A 24,666-nucleotide genomic window follows, 5' to 3' on the forward strand; every position below is an offset into this window, starting at 1 on the left:
ATGAAAAGAACATGCATAAAATCTCTATCAATTCCCTTTTCAAATCTTATAGCAGTTGCACGAGCCATTTCTGCGTGCCATAAATGACCTATGAATAGGAAGAATCGTAGAACAAAATGAGAAGTAGCTAACCAACATCTAGGAAATACATAATTGACAACATTAATCTATGTGGCTACGCCACCCACAAATTTAAAGAACCTAAAGGAGCATGAGCCATATATTCCGCGAAAAGACGTTCTTGCTAAGGTTGTCTGTTTTTTTTAGTCTACTTAAGTTAAAACCATTAAGATTTTTAAAGGTTTTAAGAGAGTATGCAAATCTAAAAAACACAAAATTCTCCTAAAAAAATGACTTATCTAGTCGAAGAACTCATTGGATATTTACCTAAATCGATAGATCCTTGAGTAAAGCCTACATTGGCTCCAAGACTTTGATTTCTAATTAGAAAAATAAATGTTTGACCTTGACAAACTTTATGTCCAATGGAACCATAAAACTCACTAGGATAAGCTTAGTTTTCTTATAATTTAGGTGCTTTAGGGACACACAAACTCATCATATTTTCTTGTAGATAACAACAAAATTATATTGTCTCGTTAAGTCATGTCCGTTAATAGTTATGCATAAATGCATTATTGCGGGTTCACACCCACTAAATTCTATTTATTAAATTCTATTTATAAAAAAACAACTAAATTATTTATTTAACAAAATAAAATAGAAATATATTCACACAATAGTCATATTTCATCCTCGCTCATATTCCAAAGACTCATCATTATTCGATAGATACTTAAAAAAGATGAGATTAATTATTATGTCAGTGTAAAAAGATTTATACTGTCGATTCATTAAAATCACTCGTTTGCATTATTTAATAGATTTTAAAAATAAAAGTTAAATTTATTTTAATATCCAACGTCTAAGATTATCTGACGGTGGTAAAATCTCTTTACTAAGGTCAATGTATCTCTATTAAATAAAGAATATCATAAAAAAGACAGAGAAAATAGAAATAAAAAAAGAAAAGAAAAGAAATAAAAAATAAATAAAATAAAAGAAAGAAAGGTTCCACAAGTGTCGTTAAATTGCATAGCATCATCATCACCACCGAATAGAAGCAATCTCTGAAGGCAAAGTGTTTGCGTTAGACTGTTTGACAATCAAATCAAGATCCATATTTCTTCTTCTGTCTTTTTCTGATTTCACGAAACCCTAAACCCCTTTTCATTCCGATCGGAGATCCAACAAAATGGATGAAGAGTATGACGTGATCGTTTTGGGAACTGGTCTCAAGGAATGCATTCTCAGTGGTCTTCTCTCCGTCGATGGCCTCAAGGTAACAACACTTCGCACATCATTCAGTTTTCTGTTATTATTCCGTTGTTACTGTTATCGATTCACTGATAGATCCAATCGATCGATGAATTTTGTTTGATTCGTTCATGTTTAGGTTCTTCACATGGATAGAAATGACTATTACGGAGGAGAATCCACCTCGCTCAATCTTATCCAGGTTCTTTTTTATATAAATATTCTTATCCTAATTTTTTAACTCTGAAATGAATTATGATTTGATTGGATTTATATTTTTTATTTTCGATGATTCAGCTTTGGAAGAAATTCAGAGGAGATGATAAGCCTCCTCCACATTTGGGTTCTAGCAAAGACTACAATATTGATATGAATCCTAAGGTTATTCATTTTCCGTTTACTTGTTATTTAATTCTTTAGAACGGTCTCGGTCGGTACTGGTGTCCGATTGTGGTCGTCGCGATTTGAATTTATCACAATTTGTTCCTTAACATAAAAACAGTGAATAACGGTATAGTATCGGCACTTGCCAATACTGTTTTTCGCCGCGTCGCAGGCCGATTTTTAAAACCTTCGTATGATAAATTCATGACCTGCACATATTCTGATTTCTGACCCTTTGTTTTTTTTATTTTATGAAAAATTATTTTTGGATGGCTAGTTCATTATGGCTAATGGCATGTTAGTGAGGGTTCTCATTCATACTGATGTGACAAAGTATCTCTATTTTAAAGCTGTGGATGGAAGTTTTGTCTTTAACAAAGCAAAGGTACATTTGTGTTTTTTTCCCCTTCTTTCACATGGATTGCATTGGATGTATTATGATGTATTGATTGCTTTGCTGCTGGGAAATTCCTCTTTTATAGGTTCACAAGGTACCTTCAAATGACATGGAGGCCTTGAAGTCCCCACTTATGGGGATATTTGAAAAACGGCGTGCGCGCAAGTTTTTCATTTATGTTCAAGATTATAATGAGAGTGATCCTAAAACTCATGATGGGCTGGACTTGACAAGAGTGACTACTAAGGAACTGATAGCGTATGTATATGTGCCCTTTGTATTGCCTTAGTACTCTGCATAATCAGTTGGAAATTGGTTTTGAAATAACTACCCTGTCTTTTGACTTGATATGGTATCATCTTTAATTTTTTGGTCACAGAGTCGATAGTGAAATGCAAGTGTATGGACATGTCTTCTATCAGTTTTATATACAGATTAAATACATATTCATGAATTCAAATTCTAAAAGTGTGTGGCGTTTTGCTTTAAGTTGGCAATTATATTTATGAAAATATGTAATTGCTTGTCAAATTCATTTTGCATGTCATGATATTTATATATTGTGATATGTATTGGTAGACTAGGTCTCCACATCCCTATTTTCCTATACTAAGAAGCGAAGTGTAACGTTTTGTGGTTGGTTAGGAAGAATATTCTAAGATCCTTTTGTCTTTCTTGTTGACCCATGGCAGAAAATTTGGCCTTGATGATAACACTGTGGATTTCATTGGTCATGCTTTGGCTCTTCATAGAGATGATCGCTACTTGAATGAGCCAGCTCTGGACACTGTGAAGAGAATGAAAGTGAGTGTGCTGGATTATTATGAACTTGTTATTCTTTCTGAGTTATCAATTATTCTTAACTGAAAGCTTCATCTATTTCATTTGGATTCTTATTTGTGTCCTTGTTCATATTTCCTACTTATAGTTATATGCAGAGTCTCTTGCACGATTTCAAGGAGGATCGCCCTACATATACCCTTTGTATGGTTTAGGAGAGCTTCCCCAGGTATCCCTGTCTACATCTAAATTTACCTGTCTGCTCTATCTCCTGTTGAGAATGTAGGGTGTTGGACTTGTTTTGCTCTTGGTTTTTTAATTCTGTCTTTTGTTGGTTCAGGCATTTGCAAGGCTTAGTGCTGTTTATGGTGGTACCTATATGTTGAATAAACCTGAATGCAAGGTAGACATATAATTATACACTGCTATGGATACATACATTCTCTCTCATGCTCTCATTTAACTTACACTAACGTGTGACTTGGCTCACTTGCACAGTTACAATTTTCACTAGAATTTTTTTGGATTGATCCATTGGACTATAGTTATTATCTAGATCTTGAATGAAATTATCCTAAATATATATCTGATAAAATTGTTGATATTGTAGTTACTTTGAATTAGTCAATGTTTGTTGGTAGACACTTTTATTGATTGGGAAACAATATTGAATCATGTGAAAATTCATGCGCATTGTACTAGGTTATATGGGAAAAATGGTTGATTTGGTTATTTGGTTTTGATTTACAATGCTGTTAAATGAATCCTGTCACAATACACATAGCCTCATAAACTCGAGTGTGTCATTTATTTTGTCAATTGCTTTCAAATGGAATATCCGACCGTTTCTTTATGATTGTTATTTTGATCTGTATTTGAACAATCTGTCAGTGTACATTCTTTCTTTAGAAATTGCTTATTATTTTGCTTAATTCCAGGTAGAATTTGATGCTGATGGAAAGGTTATTGGTGTCACATCTGAAGGGGAAACTGCCAAATGTAAGAAAGTTGTTTGTGATCCATCATATTTGCCCGGCAAGGTAATAGAAATCAATTCCTATTCTTGACTACATGCTGCCAGTTCAGGTTATAGTGAGACTGAAAATTTCTTTGCTCCTAAAGTCTCTACGCTAATAATCTACTATGAACTTTCTTTCTGAAGGAAGTTTGTCCTGACTGAAGTTAGAAAAAAAATGAAATTAGTGCCAAATGTTGAATTGATTTTAATCTCTGAAATGACTCTTGTTGGAAGATTGCCCCATTGTTTTAAACAAAATTTCATCCATTTCAACAGGTGAGGAAGGTTGGTAAGGTTGCAAGGGCAATAGCCATCATGAGCCATCCGATCCCCAGCACCAATGACTCCCAATCAGTGCAAGTTATTCTCCCACAGAAGCAATTGGGTCGGAAGTCAGACATGTAAGTTATCAACTAGTATAACAAAAAATATATATTGGGTTAGATTCATAGAATCTATTGCAGTAGGATGTGCAGTAGATCGACAAGATATATCCTGCTATTAGGATTTAGGACTATAAAAAAAAGTAATTTAACATTCAGTTGTAAGTTCTTCCAATGACTTGGGATTACTTAGGGATGGTAATGTCCATACTTGTGAGAACTTTGAGTCTGACCCATAACAACTGAGAGACTCCCTCAGGTCTTGAATAAAAGCAACAAAAAATGTTTTGTGGTCTCCAATGTAAGCAAAACTTAACTAATTCTATTATATTTAATTCTACCATTCCTAAAATATCATTTAATTAATTTGAATTTTGTTTTTCAATAAATATTTTCATATCCATGGAAGAGTTCCCATGAGGGGCATTTAAAAAAATATTATCTTTTTCATTCCTTGAAAAAATCAAATTAAGCTAACTACTATTCTTAAAGGGTGAGGTAATATTTTTTTTTTGCGTATATATAGGAGACACGAGGGAGTTTTATTTACTATTTAGTGACCCCCTGCACATGAAAATTCTTTTATGATCTTGTAGTAACATCCAAAACATTGCGAAGAATGCCTAAAGAACTGAAACAGTCTTAGATATACTAGATATTTAACGGATAAGGATTGTGTGCCTTTAAGACGGGAAAGGCACGTGCCTTTCATCCAATCTCATCTGTTTGATCAATCTGATGCATCACATAATGTCACATGTCAATTTTAATTAAAATCATAAGTACCAAATTGAACTCAAAATAAAAAGCAAGTGTTCACTCTCTCTTGCTGTACCGTCATGACCCAGCACCCCTTATCGTCGCCAATGCCGGAGCTTTCCTCACTGGTGGATCTGTAATTGTTTTCCACTTACAGGTCCCTTTAATTAGTTGCAACTGAATTTTTTTTATTTTATACCCCTGTTAAGTTGTTTTTTTACGAGAGCTGAGAAGGTTTGATGTTGTTTCTACGATACTAGTAATAAATAACAAGATATAGATAATTATTTTTGTTAAAAGAAAACATTCCAGTCAAACAGAGGAAAAAGAATGCAACTCAGTTGCTAGCAGGTAGGTGGAGACGACGGTTTGCGACGCGGAGGAGCTACTGCAGTATAGAGGGAGGCCAGTCGGCGGCAGGAGCATAGGGAGGTTGCGATGGGTTTGTGTAATATGTGTTAAGACGGGTATAAGTGTTAAGATAAATATGTTTTTTATTTAAAAAGGAATTTGACATATTTGGTGCATCCGATTGATCCGACGAAAACGATTGATGGAAAGGCACAGTGCCTTTCCTGCCTTAAAGGCACACAATCCTGATCCATATTTAACATATTCAACAAAGCCATAGAATTTAATACTCAGTTTTTGAATGATATAGTTTTGGAGTGTTAAAGATAACTGATATGATTTTTATGGATTCAATTTCTAAAACTACTAAAATACTAAGATCAATGTTATATTATGATTCTCATTATGTTTAGAAACCTTATGAGCTCAAAAGTTCTGGTTAACTCAGTTGAGCTTGTATTACTAGTTATACACTCATGCTGCCTGGTATTCAAGTTGGTGTAAAATATTAGTATAAAGAGGTCCCTCAGGTTAGTAAGTTGTATTATGCCTCAATATTAAATTATTCATCTCATATCACATTAATCATAGTTTTGTCTCATGTTGTCTCTTTTTAACTTAAACCCTAACCTCAACACGCTCTTACGTTACGGCGGTATCATTTCCCGTCAATGTTGCACTACTAAGTTCCTTGAATTTCTCTCCCACTGTCCTCTCTTTTGGTTCTTTTCTTCCTGTCTGCACTGCACCAATGCTGCTCATTGGATCCTTGTCCAACCCATGGCTGTTTAGAGCTTCTTTCTACCCAAGCCGTTAAGCATGTTTTCTCATCTGAGGGTGTTGGATATTTTCTAGTTACCACTATAATTGTTCTCGTGTCAAATACCAACATTGAGATATGTTCCTCCAGGGATTATTAATGGGTGCACCACCCCCAAGTTTATCAACCTCAGGCACTGTCACTGTCACTGTCACATGCAATAACTAGCTTTTGGCAAGTTTCATAGACCACAAACTTCATTCGTTGTCCTGAAACCCATAGCTTAAACTGTTAAAATATTTTTATTGTTGTCTGCACAGACTCGCCCAACTCTCAGACAATCAATCAGTGTTAAACCAAATTCTCAATAATCCTGGACTCAGCAGATCACTGGTAGGATTCATCTAGCTAGCAGTCTGGTTATACTCTAAGCAACCCCACAGCTGCTATCCTTTCTCGAAAGATAGAAGACCAAATGCATTAAGCCTTAGTAGTCCTTCTCTTGTCTATGTTCAAGTTGTTATTATTAATATTGCAATATTAAATTCTTATTATATATGATATTACAAATGTAATGTTAATGAAGTTGCTGCTTGTTAAACCTAGTAAACAATACTATAAAAGGTTATTTTTTAGTTAGGGTAGGCCAATCAGATGTTTGCAATCATCCTCCATTTAAAAGGTACACCGTATACCAAAATACTAAGATAATTTAATATTTTGAAGTTGAAAAAATTAATAATATTTTGAGCATTGATATCTAAAATCATAGATTACATTTTTCTTGTTACACTAATTGTTTTATTTTGTTTTCCTGGGCAGGTACTTATTCTGTTGCTCGTATTCTCACAATGTTTGCCCAAAGGGAAAATATATTGCATTTGTATCAACTGAGGCAGAGACAGATCAGCCTGCTATTGAACTTAAACCTGGAATTGACCTTTTAGGACCTGTTGAGGAGATATTTTTTGATATGTATGATAGATTTGAACCAGTCAATGAACCCACTCTAGATAACTGCTTTATATCGACCGTGAGTTTACTTTATCTTACACATATACTTATGCAACTATCAACTATAATATATATACGTATGCTTATTATCAATAAGTCTACTATAATATTTAATTCTTTATAACAGAGTTATGATGCTACCACACACTTTGAGTCAACTGTAGTGGATGTCCTCAACATGTATACATTGATAACCGGCAAGGTAATTTTTCTGTCCCTGTGGACCAGTTGTTGTCTCTGCTTGATTTTACTAGTCGTTTACTCCATTAGTTAAGACTATAATGGTTGTAATCTATCATATCTTCAGTTTTGCTGTTGTATGTATTTTGTGAATAAAATCATCTTCATTGTTTTTTAAATCCTCCCTAATGAGATTGACAGGAAACCCATGAATGTACTGGTGTAACCCTGCGGTTGGGCATCAGAGATCTACATAATATTCATCCCATTCTCTAGTTTTGTGATTAATTGGTTAATTTCCTGATTTTGGAATTCTTAACGGGGTGAATGAACTTGAACAGGTTCTCGACCTCTCTGTGGATCTTAGTGCCGCCAGCGCCGCAGAAGAGTAAAGTAAAAAAGGATGACTTCCTTTGTCTTTGTGTTTGTTATGTGTTGCCAATGGACTTTATGACAAATGTTATCAATTTATAATAAGTTATTATATAGATTGTTTTTGTTTTGGAAAAAGAAAACACTGAATATTGTAGAACAGATTGTTTGCAGGGAAGTTCCTTCCCAAGATGCTTCCATGTGCGTAGTACATTTGTTATCTTGACATGTATGATGATGTGTGCTGCATTTGTTTTAGTTTCCTAATGGAGTTTTATTATTATTATTTCTTTTATTCCCTTATTAAAATAAATTGAGATACTTGTTATCTTTTGTCAACCGTTGTTTTTTAATATTGTAGAAACATAAGGCTGGCGTAATACCTCACTTGTCAAATATTTGATCGAGTCGGAAGCTAATACAAATACATTTAGCTCTCTACCTATAGATTCCAACAATAAAAGTCGTACCAACAAAATACAGCCATCAAAATAAGTAAGACAATTCAAAACATAATACAACCAACAAAAATAGCTAGGAAGGGGAAATAAATCGTTTATATAAGCATTTAAGAAATTTTGAGGCACTAGTATAAACAGAATATGTATAAAAGAAAAAAATATACCCGGGTTTAATTTATAATGTAAATTAATTTTTTAATATGTGTGAAATGAATCGTTTATGGTGAGAAGGAATTAGTAAACATGAAATTGTTTGATTTAGGGATTTTAAACAATTGGGAACGTTATTGTCTCATATTTTCATTTACCAACCTTGGATATATTGACACAACATTAAACACAATGAAACACCTTGTACATGATAGATATAAATATGGTGAACATTATATTTTTTTTGAATTCTTTTTTATAGTATAACAATGTTAATTAAGAATATATATAGAATTTTATTTTATAATACAAATATAAAATGAAATTACTTATTAATTGCGTCAAATTTGTCATATTATTAACAAATATTATATTTTTAGGTACTTACTTATCTACTTTGTTTATGCACTTATTTAATGTAGGTGGTAAAACAGTAGTTTCAGCTTGTCCTACATGTTTAGCTCTTAATTTTTTGCAGTTAAAATTTTAGACTCGCATCCTCTAATATATCTGTTTATTGTGTTGAATTTTGCGGATACAAACATTAACTAAATTCTTTTGCAATTTTAAACTTAAAATTGCAGTGCCCGCAAGTTGGTCCTTTCCTCATTTTTTATGGAATAAATCAAGGTCTTAGGCTCGTAGCCTCAAATATGCATGTTCTACCCTGCCTCATTTTTGCAGACTTTTGCGAGGTGAGTTTAAATGGAACAGACATGCTTATTTGCCGCCTCAAAATCATATGGAAGAAATATAGGTGTCATAAAAACCTTGTCATACACACATAAAAAAAAAACATAAACAAGTTGCATGAGAAGCTTTAACGAAAGGACAAACATGTGACATTTTATTAGGAATTGCATTTCTAGTCATAACCATTGTTATTGTTATTGTTATTGAGCCACACCTTAGAATTCAAAAAAAATCTTCAAACGTATCCCAATTAAACACAATCCATTTGTTATCGAGTCACGCTTCAATTTTATAATTAAATTTAATTCGGATATGTTTATAAGTATACCTTATGGGGATGTATTTTTGGATCCTAATGAACTAGAGACAAATGTAGAAACGAATCAGACGGAGAAATGTTGTTGAATTAACATCGATAATTGTTATGATGAATAAAAAATAAATAATACATTTCATTATCAAGTATGATGTTTCAATTTTTTTAGAATATTTTTCGTCGAACTTGTAATTTTTGTATCCGGCTTGATCGAACCTTTTGTTTCGCAACGATGAAATGTATCCTAAATAATCATTAAATTTTTATCCCTCTTCAGCTCAAACTTGTTGAACTGAATCTTTCTTTCGTTGTTAATCCATGGTGAATAGTACTCGAGTTTCACAATTTTTTCGATTGTCTGAGTAGAAGATTCTCCAATATAGATTTCAGATTTATAAGAGAGGTGTACTCAGTGAACTTAAATTCAAATGTAGGCTTTGCACCGTTGAAGTAAACAAATCCAACATGTCAAAAATGAAGGTGTACTCGAGTGTGATGTGAATGTGTAAAAAAGACGAGATGAAAGACTCATATTTAAGATTTTACAAACACACACCGCGTGCACATACATGGATGAATATGGACACATGCAATCTGGCCGGTTGCACAAGGCATCATAAAATTGGGAGAAAGGTTAAAAATTTATAACTGATAATATTTTTATAACAATATTATTCGCGGAATAATCAATAACTAAAATGAAATAGTGGAATAGTTAAAGTTATAACTTGTTATCTAAAGGGTGTGTGTTCAGCCCTTTCTGCCGTCATTTATACATTCTAATGTTATTTTATTACAAGACCTTAATCATTAGATTTCATTTTATATTTTCAATAGTTTTTTTATATAATTCTGTGAAACTTATAAAAATATATTATTATTTTTAAGATGTATTATTAAATTTTATTTTATAATATATTTAAAATTTGAAAATAATTGCTAATTTAAATTAAGTCATTACAATTAAATAGATAGTAAATTTATAGACAAGTTATTATATTTAAAATTTTAAAACAATCTAGTTTAGTCTTGACTAACTTATTGTTTTTAAAGTTTTATAATATCTCTCATTAGCTTAGTTTCTTTTATGCTAATACATCATTATTTTAGTTTTAAAATGCTAATACATTATTTAAAACAGTTTTTTAAATTTTCAAACTGAGTATCAAATTTTGTCACTGCATCCGTCTTTAACATAATTTTTTAAATTTTGCAAAATCTCATTATTCTAAGTTCATTTTCAAAATATAAGATTATAAGTATTTATATTTCTCCATCGTTATTAACAAAATAAACACAAAATAAACACCGATGAAAAATAATATAAATATATAAATATATTAATAAAAAGAAAATAAAAAATTGATTAAATTTAAAATATAATTAGATACAAACTAACTAACAACGGTATAAAAATATCCCAATAAAAAAAAAGAGTAAATATAGTAATTAAATTGAAACACAATTAACAATATACTATATAAAATAAGAATTGAATCAGAAATATTAATATTTTATCCTTTTTTTATTTATATCATTATTCTCTTTTCTTTATTAGAGACGTGTTTAACCACTATTTCATATGAGGAATTTTTTTTTATCTTACACGCTTTCTTTCAACAACATTGATTATAAATATCTTATTGTCAACTTAACGATCAAATGTTTAGTGTTTCTAAAAGATCTATTATAGTTATTATTAGAATTGGTATATAATGAAAAGAAATAAATTGAATAAATGTTAAAATGAATAAAAGAGATGTGGACATGTGTAGAGAAAGTGATTAGTTATGTTTGTATCTTTTGTGAAATTAAAAAATTAAAAACTAAAGTTTTTTATATGGGAGGGATGATCTGAGTTAGAGGATATTTATAAGGTTGAGAGTTGAGAGAAAAAGACAATAATGAAAAAGAAACGTGTTTTGAAGGTTGAGGAAGAGATATAATTTCACATTGATCCAAATAATCTTATTTCTAAAAACCATAACTCATCAACTAACTTTTCCAAATATTTGAATATTTCACGTTTCATGTATAGCATTAGCTACACATCAAGCAATATCAAATCCATTACTTGTATCATTATTCATTATAGTTATCATACACTAAGTTCATTATTATAATTGTTTTCCAATTATCATGAGATCTTATCATTGTCACACATATATTATTCAAACCTAAGTAATAAAATAATATCAACCACATCACACTTATTCCTATATTTTAGTTTATTTAGTTTTCTTTAGAGTAATTTTATTTTTATCCTTATCAAAAGAAATTAATCACTTTAAATAATTAAATTAAACTATATGATTCTATTTAATTAAAATAAAGGATGTGGCATTTTACTAAATTAACCACTTATAAAATAATTTTAATAATTCTTACTTAAATATGTAATTAAATTCAAGCATAAATCAATCATTTTAATTAAAAGTATATATTTTCAATTCAATTAGATTATTTTAAAGTATAATAATAACTCATTAAATAATTTATTATACCAATAAATGTTGCATCACTACCACAGTAAATAAAATAATAAAATATATACAATGGATAACTTTTAATTTTGATGAAAAAGTTGTTTTTTATAAAACTCATATTTTTTATTTCACTAATAAAATAAATAAACACAAGGTATACTAATTTAATAAAATTGATGATTTAATAATTTTTTTAGATTCATTAAATATAAAATAATATATTTAATAGCAAATCATAAAAGTTATCGAGATGCACATTAATAATTTACATTTAGAATTTTGGAATGTTACACTCCTATTTTTTTAGAACATCGTTCAGAAATGCATCTTCGAAAATTATTTGGTGTGTGTCGGGAGATGCGTCTCCGTAAACCCCTCTAAATTTGTTTTAATCTATTGTGTGCATGTTTATTGCACATAAAATGAGATATTTCGAAGATGCATCTTCAGAAATCTCATGAATGCATTTTAGACTGCAACATTGTTCTAACTTTGACATTTTTTAGTCCAACTTATATTTTAGACATTTTAGGCCATAAATTAAAAAACATATACATTAATTGATGCAAACATATTATATGTCACAAAATGAAGAGAAAAAAAAAACCTAAACTACAATGTATGTATAATTCTCGGCTTCTTTGTGTGTATTGCAAGATATTCTAGGTCTCAACAATAATTCCTTCTACAAGGGCCAATTAGAGATTGTCTTTCTCAAAAAGTCATGCGTCTATGTTCAATTTCACCATATCCATAATACGCCGACAGATGCTACATACGTCTTAGGTGTGGTCATCCCTAGTCTCCAGTACCTCCTTATTAGAAGGCTAAGGTGGTATTCCAGGAGCGTTTCGGATCATGATAGGATGTGACACCCTATAAAATCATGTCATGTAGGCATGAAAACATAACCCGTACCTGTGGGTACCCACTCGAACCCACCCTGAAATTGATGGGAAAAACCCGCTTTGACTGAGTTTAGGTTTTCCCTAATTACAAAATATGGTGACGGGTCAGATAATGGGGTATGCATAAGCCCAATGTACAGGAGCTAGCTCAATGCCTAATGTCATGTAGTCCTATGCATAAGCCCAATGTACAGGAGCTAGCTACATACGGTAGTCCTCTGATACCAAATGATGCTCGAAATCCTCAAGTATCACATCAAGATCTCTGCAGCGGATGCTGGGAGAAGCAGATTTTGAGGGGTATCTCAAAATTACCTACAAATACCTAAACTAGATATGGGTAATTCATCTGCTACATGACAACCAAGATACACCCAGAAGAGTTCAATCGTCTGATTTCCTCTGAGTGGGATAAAGGCGCAAGCACGTGGCCAACGCTCAATATAGTCAGGCACAAGTTCCCACCTTGAGATGCGTGGAAAGTTGGAGATGATCTCTCCCTAAGAATGGTTCAAATAAAATATTAGTAATAAGTGTAACAAAAGAGTTATGAAAATATTAGCAATAATAAATTACACTAAGCAACGTACAACTTCTTGTTATCTGCTTTGTTTTCGAATACAATCCTCATCCAGCTTCGAGTACAGGTAGACCAAACAGATAGCCTATCAGTTGTACTCGTGAATCATCGTCAAGTCGATAAAGTATTTAAGGTAGACTGTATCGACGTAGGTTGCACTTTTATCCTCAAACATGGACATTCCAACTAGGAACAAGAGGTAACATCTTAATTCACACTGCCAATGGTACTCAACCTACATATCATTACGTTGACATCCACAATCATCTGTAGATGATCTTTATAAAGTTCTTCCAAAAACTTAAATCTAGCATGAACACCTCTAATGTCATATACTTCATTTGTCGCATCAGTTGGCTCAACTCCCAAATATGTTAATAGCATTTCGCTAGCTTCCTCTCGACTGATCCTTTTGTGGTCCAATAATTTTCCCCTAATGAGAAGATGCGGGAGGTATGATACGTCATCCAAGGTATGACCGCTATTGTAAAAAATATATATCACCATCAGTCGCGATTAAGTTAGTTTAAAAGAGATGTAATATAAAAGTAAATAAATATTCCTCTCCTTCCCAGACATGTCTAGCAGCATGGTCTACATAGAGATGGAGTAAGGAGGTGTCTAATGGACCTCCTGGATAACTCTACAAGGACATCCGCATCAGTAACAAATTCCTCTTGATTGACATAATAGGCTTCTAGGGCGTCTTCATGGGCTTCATCAACACGTGCATGAAAAGTAGATGCTTGGAACATGCGACTACAGGTAGGAGAACCAGATGGTTGTGAACCTCGACCTTGTGAACCATTAAAAGAAGTAGCTTCGACTCGTGGCCTTGTGACCCTGCCTCTGGCCCTCTCACGTCATATAAGCACGTGTTGGGACACACAACCAGACCTAAGTTTGTCCTGATTATTTCTAGTCACTGCAGCTGTAATAAAACTAAAAAAATCATATCAACATGCAATCAGGACAATTTCAGAGATATATATCCGAAAATAGTACAGAGAAAATCCAACGACGCATCTTCGAATGAACTTGTGATTCTCTACAATGAAAGAAACCCTATTGATGCCTTAAACTGTAACCAAATGAGATTGCATATCTATACCAATTACCTATTTGGAATGTACTACTATCTAATGAATCTTAAACGATCTATGTTAGCTAAAAGATCATATGAAATGAGAAACCTACCAAATTATAGTTGTGAATGAGAAACTTGAATGTAGTGATTGACTTTGCAAAAAATGAATTAGAATGGAGTGAATGAACTTGAAGAATCTTGTAGAAACTTGATCAAATGGGATTTGTAAATGACTTTGTAGCAAAAGAGCTCAAATAGATTTTGTGTGTTCACAAAAAATGAAGGAGGAAAAGGGAAAGGTTTGACGCGAGTGTATGAAACAATCGCGTTGAAGATGTATATCCAAAAACATCATTGAATTTTGAATTAAGAATTTTTACAAAGATGCATCCTCAGACCCACCTTAATGTTGATACGAAAATGCATCGCCAGATAAAATTTTAAAAATCACAGCAATTTAGTTTAACGAGTGTAAAAAGAATACGTTCGAAAATGCATTTCTAAAATCTAGTGACAACTATGACTTTTCTATTGGTGGAAAACACCCCATCTGATCTAGAGAGCAATTCCCCTTTTTTTAATTAATTTCAGAAGGAACTATAATTCCTTCCATTCCACAATGAGGGACATATTTGATTATTTCACATTAAAAAAAATTGGATAAATGAAATAAAGAGAATAATACCATTATCATAAATAATAGAGAAAAAAAATTATATTTTACACCGTCAATCAATGAAACTCGTATATCCCATCACATCACACTTTTATTTTTAAAATACTATTATAATTTGACAATATAAAATATTTTGATTGAATGTCAATATAATACTTCTTTATACTGACCGTGTATTACTTTTAACCTCTAAATAATAATAATAATAGAGATTAATTACTATGCACTATCAGTGTAAAAAGAATTATACTGTCGATTCATCATCATCACCTGTTTGTATTACTTCATAGGTTTTTAAAATAAAAATCACCTATTTGTATTACTTCATAGATTTTTAAAATAAAAATTAAATTTATTTTAATATCCAACGTATAGGATTAACTGACAGTGTAAAATCCTTTTACACTATCAGTATATTTCAATTAAATCCATAATAATAATAATAATAATAATAATAATAATAATAATAATAATATTTGAATTGAAAAAATGTTTATTTTGGAACAACTCTTTTACAATAGGTCACTTACCGTGCAATTGATTTGGGGGATATGTTTTTAAGAAACAACCGTATTTTAGTCAGGCGAACATGTAGGTTAATGGGAGAACTCAGATTCATTTAACTCGTTGAGTAATCAAAATTATCATATGCATTATGAGCCATTTATTCAGTTGGATGAACACATGATGTAACCGTAATTCTTCCAAAAACCAATTTAAGAAAACCAAAAGGTAAGGGAAATGAAGTTTTTTTTTTCTTCATGAAAGAGATATCTAGATGGCATTCGAAGCCTAAAACTGTCTATAGCTACGGAGGAGTAGATACTATAGTCATTTGCAAATCACTAAAATTCAACATTATAGTTATAGAAGGCCAAAATACTAGCAAGCACAGCATAATAAAGCTCTACAAGCCGAAAAACAGAGACCTCCATTGTCCAGAAGAACTACTTAATTACAAAGGAAAAGCATATCCACGCAGGTACCTGGAGTCCACACCCGACTCGCGGGCCAGTGCTATACGCCCAGTTCGTGCCACCTGAAACAAAAAAGAAACACCATTGGAGGACAGGATAGGAAGTTAAAAGCAATTGTTCACAGGTGCAACTCTGGCAGGCGCAGCACCAAACTGTTGATCCAATCCATCACGGGTTTGCTTGTTCAGACTCGCTAAGGATTGTTAATGTAATAGTTGGTGCAAACACAAAATGTCTTTTCTTTTGTCAATTAAAGGGTCACAATTTTAAGAAGTCATGTCGCACTTGTTCTCAAGGGTATTAAAACCCGAACCTCCGGGGTGAAGGCATATACAGGAAATCAAACACAATATAGCATGGATGGTGAAGCACAATTTTATGGACAACATTATTCTACCATAAACAAGAGGTGTATTAATTGTTAATTTTATTCAAAGTGCATCCTGATGCAGCCTTGTTATGGTGACAAATTCATTTAGAGAAGCTTTAATTACACAAATTGTTTTCACATTAATTTTACTGTTTCCTATAAACACTTGAGAAAAGTATTGACCGTTTGGTAATAAAAAATGGCTCTCAAAGTAAATGGCCTTTGTTCTCCCTTCCTTTTCTTTACCAAAACCCTGCAACCAAACATAAATGGCCCTTGTTCTCCCTTTCTTTTCTTTACCAAAACCCTCCATCCAAACATATCCTAAGCAAACCATCTTATACAGAACTAACAAATACAAAAAGGAAGTATTTGCATCCAGTGTGACACTGGAAATATATTGAATAATTTTTGTTTTTCAGGACATGGAAATAGAGTAAACAGTCGCAACAAAATATCTATCAGATACGTGAGAAAGATTAATAAAACAGACCTCACAAATGCCATATGGTTCTAACAATCTTTGCAATGCAACCATCTTGTCCAGATCTCCAGTAAGCTGACATAGGAGCATATTTACTTAGTTCCAGAAACAATGTAAAAATATTAATGGATCCATGGATCCAAAGTCAGTACTTATAATTTCATCTATATTATTGCAGAAGTATGAAATGCTTTGATGCAAACAACTAACAAGAATATCCTAACCATATTAAGTAAAAAAAAATACTTCTGTCAAGAAATTTGCACAAATATCGCATCATGTTATTTACCTCTGTATACGCTTTTCCAAAGAAAGACATCATCTTATTGCCTCAATTTTATCATTAATATTCATCTTAAAGAAGGATAATATAATGAATTACAAAGATGGGGTACAGTACACCTGTCAGATGAGTACCTACTTAAACCTAAAAGTATATCGATTGAGATGAGAAAATTAACAATTCTATTACTGACGGCTTACACCACAATTAAGAAAACAGGTGGGAAATGCTGCAGACAATGGGCATAAATGGACTTTTAACATGTAACAGAGCTGGATAGTTAGCTGAGAGGGTGTTATTATTGGGCCACCTCTATTTGTCCACGCTCTAGATTTGAGTGAGGACTGTCAAGATTCCACATCAATTAGAGATATAGCAAAATTATTCCTTATAAAACTAGGGCAATCTTCACCCATTGAGCTAGTTTTTGGGCTTGAGTTAGGCCTAAAGTCCTAATTTAAATGGTATCAAAGCCTATCCTAGTCGATATGTCATTGGGTCAAGATCTTTGCCATTCCACCGGCATTTGTCCATACTCCAAATGACCATTACTGGGCGTGGGTGTGTGCTTAGATCCATGTTATTCCAACTACATTTGTCTGCACCTAGCTGTCTAATACTAGGCATGAGGAGGTGTTGAGATCTTACACCGAATAGAGATACAACTTAGGTAGTGAGTGCTTAGGCTTCGACAATACTCACCTAATAATCCAATTTTGTGGAGTTGAGCTACACCTGACATAAGCCCATATTCTAATATGGTACTAAATTCTATCATAAATCTGTTAATGGGCCACTTGTATGTGTCCATGTAGAGTCTTAGGTGTGAGGGATATTTTTAGATCTCACATCGACTAGATAAATAGCCAAGACTTACACAATCCTATTCAATAAACCTAGGACTGTGTGCGCACGTGTGCACGTGTGTCACTTTGTTGAAAAAGCTACATTGACTTTACCTCCAGAGTTATAGTATGATCGGACACATCAACAGCTCTAGCCCTGAAAATGCTGGCAATATCAAGAACATCACGTCGTGCGGCAGCATTTACAGCAATCTTTATTAGCATCAATTCTCTCTCGGCAAAAGGCAGGTGGGTTATATCTTGGACCTGGAAAAGTATCAGTTTAGATACAGAAGTATAAAATGGCCAGTTTTTTTTTAAATTAAAAAAGGTCAAATGTTATTGCACTAAATGCGTGAATGAAGTTCTCAATGATAAAGTACAAAAGCAAGACAAAAATGTATTCGTCAAGAAGATATTTTATAGCTTCTTGGGTTGATGTTCCTGAATAAGATTAATCATGAAGGTCAGCGCACTAAAAATCTAGTCAGTATCATTAATAAGAGGAGGCAATATATGTTTTAAATTTCTCTTATTAGAAAGACCGCTCAAATATAGAACTGCAAGTCGCGACTCATCAATTTTGTTACTATGGGTTGCCAAATCCTAATAAAGGCTTCCAACACAAATGTCCTGTTGTGGTCAGGTGGACAAACAGAGAAAAAACAAAGAATTTAATGTGGTTTGACCTAGAGTATACTATAGACCTATGTCCATGGGCGTCAACAAAGAGAAAAGTCACAATCAATGAGATTACAACGACTAGCCATTCCTTACTCAAATGCTAAACCCAGTTCACCTAAATGAAACCCCATTGTCACTGAGAGAATTAACTACTGACTTGACACTATAATAGGATCATGCCCCAGACAATGACAGAACAGGTATCAGTCAACTTGTCAACCTGTTTCCCCATAAATCTCCTTGAAAAAGCTTAGTTGGTTCATATTTGTAGACTTCTCTTATTGATTCACTTGTGGTCGGGATAATTCCCATATGTTCATTTTTGTGCCTACCATGATAATGGTGGAGATCGGCACTTAAAATGCTACAGAACTCTGCAACCAGTAATACTAGAAAGCATAAAAACTAAAAGAAAACAGTTTATTTCTTGGGCATGGTGCGTTTATTTTGGTAGAGATATTGAACCTTATGCAGATCCACTAACTTATAGAGTTGCTGCACCAATTTGCTGATTGACTCATCTGTACCAGGAACCACAGTTGTAAGCCGAGAAATTCCTTCAACTTCTGAGTGTCCTACAGCTAAACTCTGACAATAAAAGAGAGCACATTCAAGCAACCGAAAGATGGGAGAAATTAAAATGGTGAGACTTGTGTTTATACAATTTTACACAAACATCATAGTGAAAAACAGCAGTGAAGAAACAAACCTGAATGTTATAACCCCTTCTAGCAAAGACCCCTGTAACAATGTTCAGAACTCCGGGAGCATCGTTCACAAGCATGGATAAAGTGTGTGATCGAATTCCGCTAGTCTGAAGGCATTATCCCAACAATTAGAAAATTTCATGCAAATCAATGAAAATTATATGCTCATGTGCGAGCACCAGCTAGTTTTTAGCTCTTGACAAGCATAAAACTTTTCTAATTAGCATTAAAACTTTACAAGTGTCTGGTGAAAAGATTTGCGAAGTCATTTTCATAAAATATTCACACAAATTGGTCCCGGTCCTTTTAATATGTGATTTTCAGAAAACCAAAATCATGTTAACTCAACTTGAGTAAATTTAAATAAAAGAAAATAATCACAAAGAATCATAAATTGTAATGCTTCTCCAACAATAAGTAGAAATTGCACAAAGCAAAACCTTGTAAGTGAAAAACTTAGAACTGTGTTGAAACTCGCTTTATTTATAGCATGCAGTGAGAACATCCAAAACAATGCTTGCTTCACATGACACAATTTCACAAAAATAATTAATATTTGGTGGCTTGACCCAAAATTGACCATTTGTAAACCCTCTGTCTGAGTAAAAGTGATGAACCAAACATGCGTGAACCCTCCTCCATATGAGTAAAAATTGACTTTGAGCCAAACTCACTTTTAACCAATTTTCAAATGCTAACCCAAACAGACACCTAAAAGAATAACTTTCCTAAGTTATGAGAAGTTCAATCAGAAAGGGAAAAGAAACAGAATGAATAAGCTAGCATTTCTAAATCTCTAAGAGCATCAGACACAGTTTTTATCTTATCCTCTCATATGAATACAAGTATACAGAACCTTGATACCCACATGAGACATATTCAACCCGTTGTTAGCTAATAAATCTTATTTTTAATGGCTAGAAATGATGTGAAGTGTTCTGAAACTGCAAACTTCACCACAAAACCAACTACGGGCATAGTGCAGAAGACTCCTGTCATGGTAAATAATAATACTAACTATACAACTTGGCAAATAATTTCAAATACATGACCAAAACAATCAAATAGAAATGTCATTTGTATTTAATAAAAGAACTCTACACTCTAAAAAGGGAGCATCAAAGTAAAAGAACACTAGCAAGAGCCTGCAAATAAGGATTACAATGCATTACAAGAAAACATAAAAAGGGGACATTTAAGAACAATATAAGACTTCAAACCACTTACATCTTCATCATGGAGAAAACCCCATTGAGCGTCAAGTACTTGATTGATTGTAAAACTGTCTGAAGGCTCTATAGGATAAACATCTCCCTTCACACAAGCAAACATTTCAAAAGAAACGATAAGGTTAGAGACTAGATTGGAATATACTATTTGCTAAGGACCCAATAAATCAAGTATATAAGGGACAGAAAATATTGAACATGTTGATAATGAAATGCATTCAAGTCACTCTTAGCATCATTCTGTGAAATAGTTAAAAAATTGTTTGTCTTCTAGTTGGTCATAGAAGTTTTATCACACTAAAAAATTAGAACAGTTGATGAGCAAAGACTAATAATTCAACAAGAATATCCTTTGTTGCTCGAGTGACCTAGAATATATCACTGAATTTCTACCACGGCCTGACAAGTGGCAAGAATCAAATAACTGCTTTGAAATCTGGTACTAAAGGGAAGCTGGAGACGAAGAATGGAAAGCAATATATGGATAAAGAAAAAAGTTAAAAACCAAAGACAATTCACAGTCAATATGAGTGAGATCTAAAGGACAGCAAAAAAATATTCTCATAAATAAGAGAAAAAAGACACCAAAAACTACCCAAAAAAAATGAGAATGTAGAAAGGCTTGGCAGCCAGCAAAGGTGCATGTTAGAAATCAGAGTTTTATTTCATAACAAGCTTATGGAAAAAGGTTGCAATCATAAAGGCAAAATTGTTGTTACTTAGATGCACAAAAGAATTGCATAAACTGCAGACTACCATAAAACTTCAGCCTCAGTATGATCAATTAAATTATCAAATACTATTCTAAAATAGAAGGGATTGAAATGTCAACATGAGGTCTACATAAGCATTGAAACTTGAAACTATCGTTCAAAACCCGCCTAGTATAATTTCACTTTGCGGAACTAAGCTTGTTCGGGATTTTAAAACCTAACATTTTTAATAGGATTTATTTATTTTTAAGTAAAAATGCATTTCAAATTTGAAGTGTTTCAAAATATAGGTGAAAATAAGGAAATGGTAGGATTATAGAGTATGTAAGATCATACCCCCACAGGCATATCAGTCTTGCCAACAGGATTCACGCTTTTCTTTCCAACAAGGGCATTAATAGCTGTTTTTCCTTCAAGATCTGGATACGAAGCAGCTGAATACCGCCAAAATGGGGCAGATGCACCCATCTTTTCCCTTCTTAATGCAATCTAAGAATAGTTAATTCATCAGATTATAACAGATTAATAAAATTTGCAGTCTTACAAATAACAATACAATGAATGAGAAAGTGGACAACATAAAAAAGAGTTATGGAATTTTCTTAGGTACTCAATTGGGCTTTCGAACCTTTCCAGTTCTAGCTATTTCTTTAATTCCAAACTTGCTAAAACTTCTTTGAACTGCAACCATCTTCCCTGGGTCTCCAGTAACCTGTAATATACACCACAGAATGATTCACCTAAAATTACCATGTTATTGTACCGCCAAGTTGCAAAATGGTAATGATGATGTATAGATAACTTTTAGAAAGGAAAATATGAAACTCAACGCATGAGTAAATATGGTTGAAAATATCCCACTCATATCAGCACATTTTTTATTGCCAGTGTAATTTAACGACAAACAAAACCATATTCATATTCATATAAAGAATGAAAGACAAGAAAACAACAAAAGAATATTGTAATAACAACCAGTCCAGCAACAATACAGTCATACTCCTACCTTAGTCTCTTAACGATACAATTTTTATATATGCGATGAAAGGATGACTACATTAACATGTAGTATCTTCCCAAGATGAGTCATTCACAAGGCACTGTACCACATTGTAGTAATGCAGTTTATTCCTCCAATATGAATAGTTACCTTATCAAACAAACAACAATGATAAGTTACCCTAATATAAAAAATAAATCATTTCCCCTTTCCCAAATGTCACTGAATTGATTGGGAAGCCCACAGCCAATGAACAATCATAACCACAAAAGTAAAGACCCGGCAGCTACAATCCAGAACTTTGATGATGGTAACATAATGACTTTGGATCCTATTCATATATACCTAAATTAAATGTGCTATTAAGAGGACAAAAACATAGTTAGGCTCAAAGAAGAGAACATTATACAGATATTAGGATCTAAAAGAGAAAACAATCACAGCTTTTTATATCAATGCATAACTTACTGTCATAAACTAATAGAGAAATCAACAAAACCAAATATGTTTTAGCAAAAAGACAGGCAAAAGAGTTTGATGAATATGACAGTCGTTGATCATGGAAGCCGTTACATGAAATGCATACAGAGCAGACCATTCAGTTAAAATTAGTTTTACAGGTTGCATAATGCATATGATGGAAAAGATGCAATAAAACATGATAACTAATGACTAAAACACATCCAAATATGACCAGCAGTTACCTCAGCCGTCACGGAATCCTCCGAGATGTCCACAATCTTAGCTCTGAAGGTGTCCACTAACCACTTAATCTGTGAATTCCCAACAAAAAAGAAAATCAAATAAATAGATAAAGAGAAGCAAACAATGAAATAGTAAACATGTCCAAATCCCAGCAAACAAGAACAAGATTACATGCAGCACCCAGAAATAAGAAAGCGGGTACCTCAGCACGGTATTGGGGATCTGCCTGCACTTTTAAGAGCATCAATTCACGTTCTACCTGAGGTTCATTGGAAAGATCTTCTACCTAGTTCAAAAATCACAAAGCAAGCATAAACCCTCAGATTACTATTCATCCTACAAATAATATTATAATCGCATGCAAAAGGTGAAAGCGAAACCTTCAAAACATTGACAAGCTTCTGAAGCTGCTCAACAACTTGGCGAAGAACGTTATCAGTTCCAGAAACAACAATGGAGAAAAGAGCCCTATCTTGATTAAGACCAACAGCAAGTGACTCAATGTTGAATCCTCTTCTGGCGAAAACTCCAGCAATTCGGTTAATCATTCCACTCTCATCACCTACGAACACCGAAATCGTGTGTCGCCGGACTCTGCATTACAATTCATTCATCGTGCGTTATAATTAACAAATCAGAATAGTGATTGAATAACGCGGTAATATGAAGAAAAAATTGAGTAGAAGACTTGCTTTGATCGAGAAGGGGAAGGAGGAAGACCGTTGGAGGAAATGGTTGTGTCGCCGGAAGTAGCGGCGGAGAGGACGAGTTTGTTGCGGCGAGAGGTGGATGTTGAAATGGAAGGTGAGAAGAAGAGAGTGGTTGAAGTTTGTTGAAGTGGAAATGGAGAATGGGAGTATTTGAAGATTTGAATTGGGGTTAGTGTGGCGGCCATGGTGATGAATGGTGCAGAGAAGAGAAGCGAGTTGAAGTTGAAGTGAAAAAACACTGGTGCTGTGGCTGCGCTTTCTTCTTGTACTACTAGTTTTTTAAAATTTATATTTTATTTTAAAAGTACATATTTAAATTGCCTTGGTAAAAAATACAGACACTTTACCAACTGAATTGGTATAAAAAATAAAATAAGCTTTATAACTCAAGATTTTGGACGGAAAATAAGTACTCACGTTAAGACAAAATTAATATTACTTAATATGAAATATTATTTACAATTTTTTTTCTAAAAACTAATTTCACTCATCCTAATTTTTTTAATAGACTAAAGCAGTGTCTTTATACTACCTCTCTTGTTAATTACAAAACTCTCTTAAATTTTGTGTGTGTCTTTTTTTATAAAACAATCTTAGTATCTACGATCCTAATATCCTAATATTCTCACACAAATATTAAATAATTCTCTTTTTTAAAGATAAATTTTAATCAATTATTAAGTGGTCTAATGATAAGTGATGTTAAATTTATTAATGAGGATCACGGGTCAATCTCTATATCTACGATTGAATCACTAGATATTGAAATTGATATCTAAATTAAATTAATCGATCAAATAAATTAAATTTGAATTTTCAAAACTAAAATTATATCAATAATCAATAAAATGAATGTTTTTTAATTTTTCGTTATTTAGTTGAAATAG

The 24,666-nt window shown here is 32.8% G+C and overlaps 2 protein-coding genes across 2 annotated transcripts; one reads left to right on the forward strand and one right to left on the reverse strand.

Annotated features, from left to right (window-relative positions):
- The first annotated feature begins 1,081 nt into the window (after positions 1-1,081).
- On the forward strand, positions 1,082-8,001 carry LOC127108059 (guanosine nucleotide diphosphate dissociation inhibitor 1). The gene is made up of 13 exons (XM_051045423.1): positions 1,082-1,342; positions 1,457-1,519; positions 1,615-1,698; positions 1,979-2,086; positions 2,184-2,356; positions 2,791-2,902; positions 3,027-3,107; positions 3,219-3,281; positions 3,817-3,918; positions 4,173-4,297; positions 6,972-7,182; positions 7,291-7,365; positions 7,685-8,001. The coding sequence occupies exons 1-13, from the start codon at positions 1,256-1,258 to the stop codon at positions 7,733-7,735; spliced, it is 1,335 nt and encodes a 444-aa protein (XP_050901380.1). The 5' UTR covers positions 1,082-1,255; the 3' UTR covers positions 7,736-8,001.
- A 7,804-nt stretch (positions 8,002-15,805) lies between these two features.
- On the reverse strand, positions 15,806-24,058 carry LOC127108061 (acetolactate synthase small subunit 2, chloroplastic). Its single transcript, XM_051045424.1, has 12 exons — positions 23,762-24,058; positions 23,450-23,663; positions 23,272-23,355; positions 23,069-23,137; positions 21,993-22,076; positions 21,701-21,853; positions 20,650-20,736; positions 19,425-19,529; positions 19,181-19,303; positions 18,146-18,298; positions 16,913-16,978; positions 15,806-16,111 (listed from the first exon to the last, which is right to left on the reverse strand). Exons 1-12 carry the CDS (start codon positions 23,962-23,964, stop codon positions 16,028-16,030), a joined length of 1,425 nt encoding a protein of 474 aa, XP_050901381.1. The 5' UTR covers positions 23,965-24,058; the 3' UTR covers positions 15,806-16,027.
- Between the last annotated feature and the right edge of the window lie 608 nt (positions 24,059-24,666).

This window comes from Lathyrus oleraceus, chromosome 7 (assembly GCF_024323335.1).
Source record: "Lathyrus oleraceus cultivar Zhongwan6 chromosome 7, CAAS_Psat_ZW6_1.0, whole genome shotgun sequence".
Classification (NCBI taxonomy): domain Eukaryota; kingdom Viridiplantae; phylum Streptophyta; class Magnoliopsida; order Fabales; family Fabaceae; genus Lathyrus; species Lathyrus oleraceus.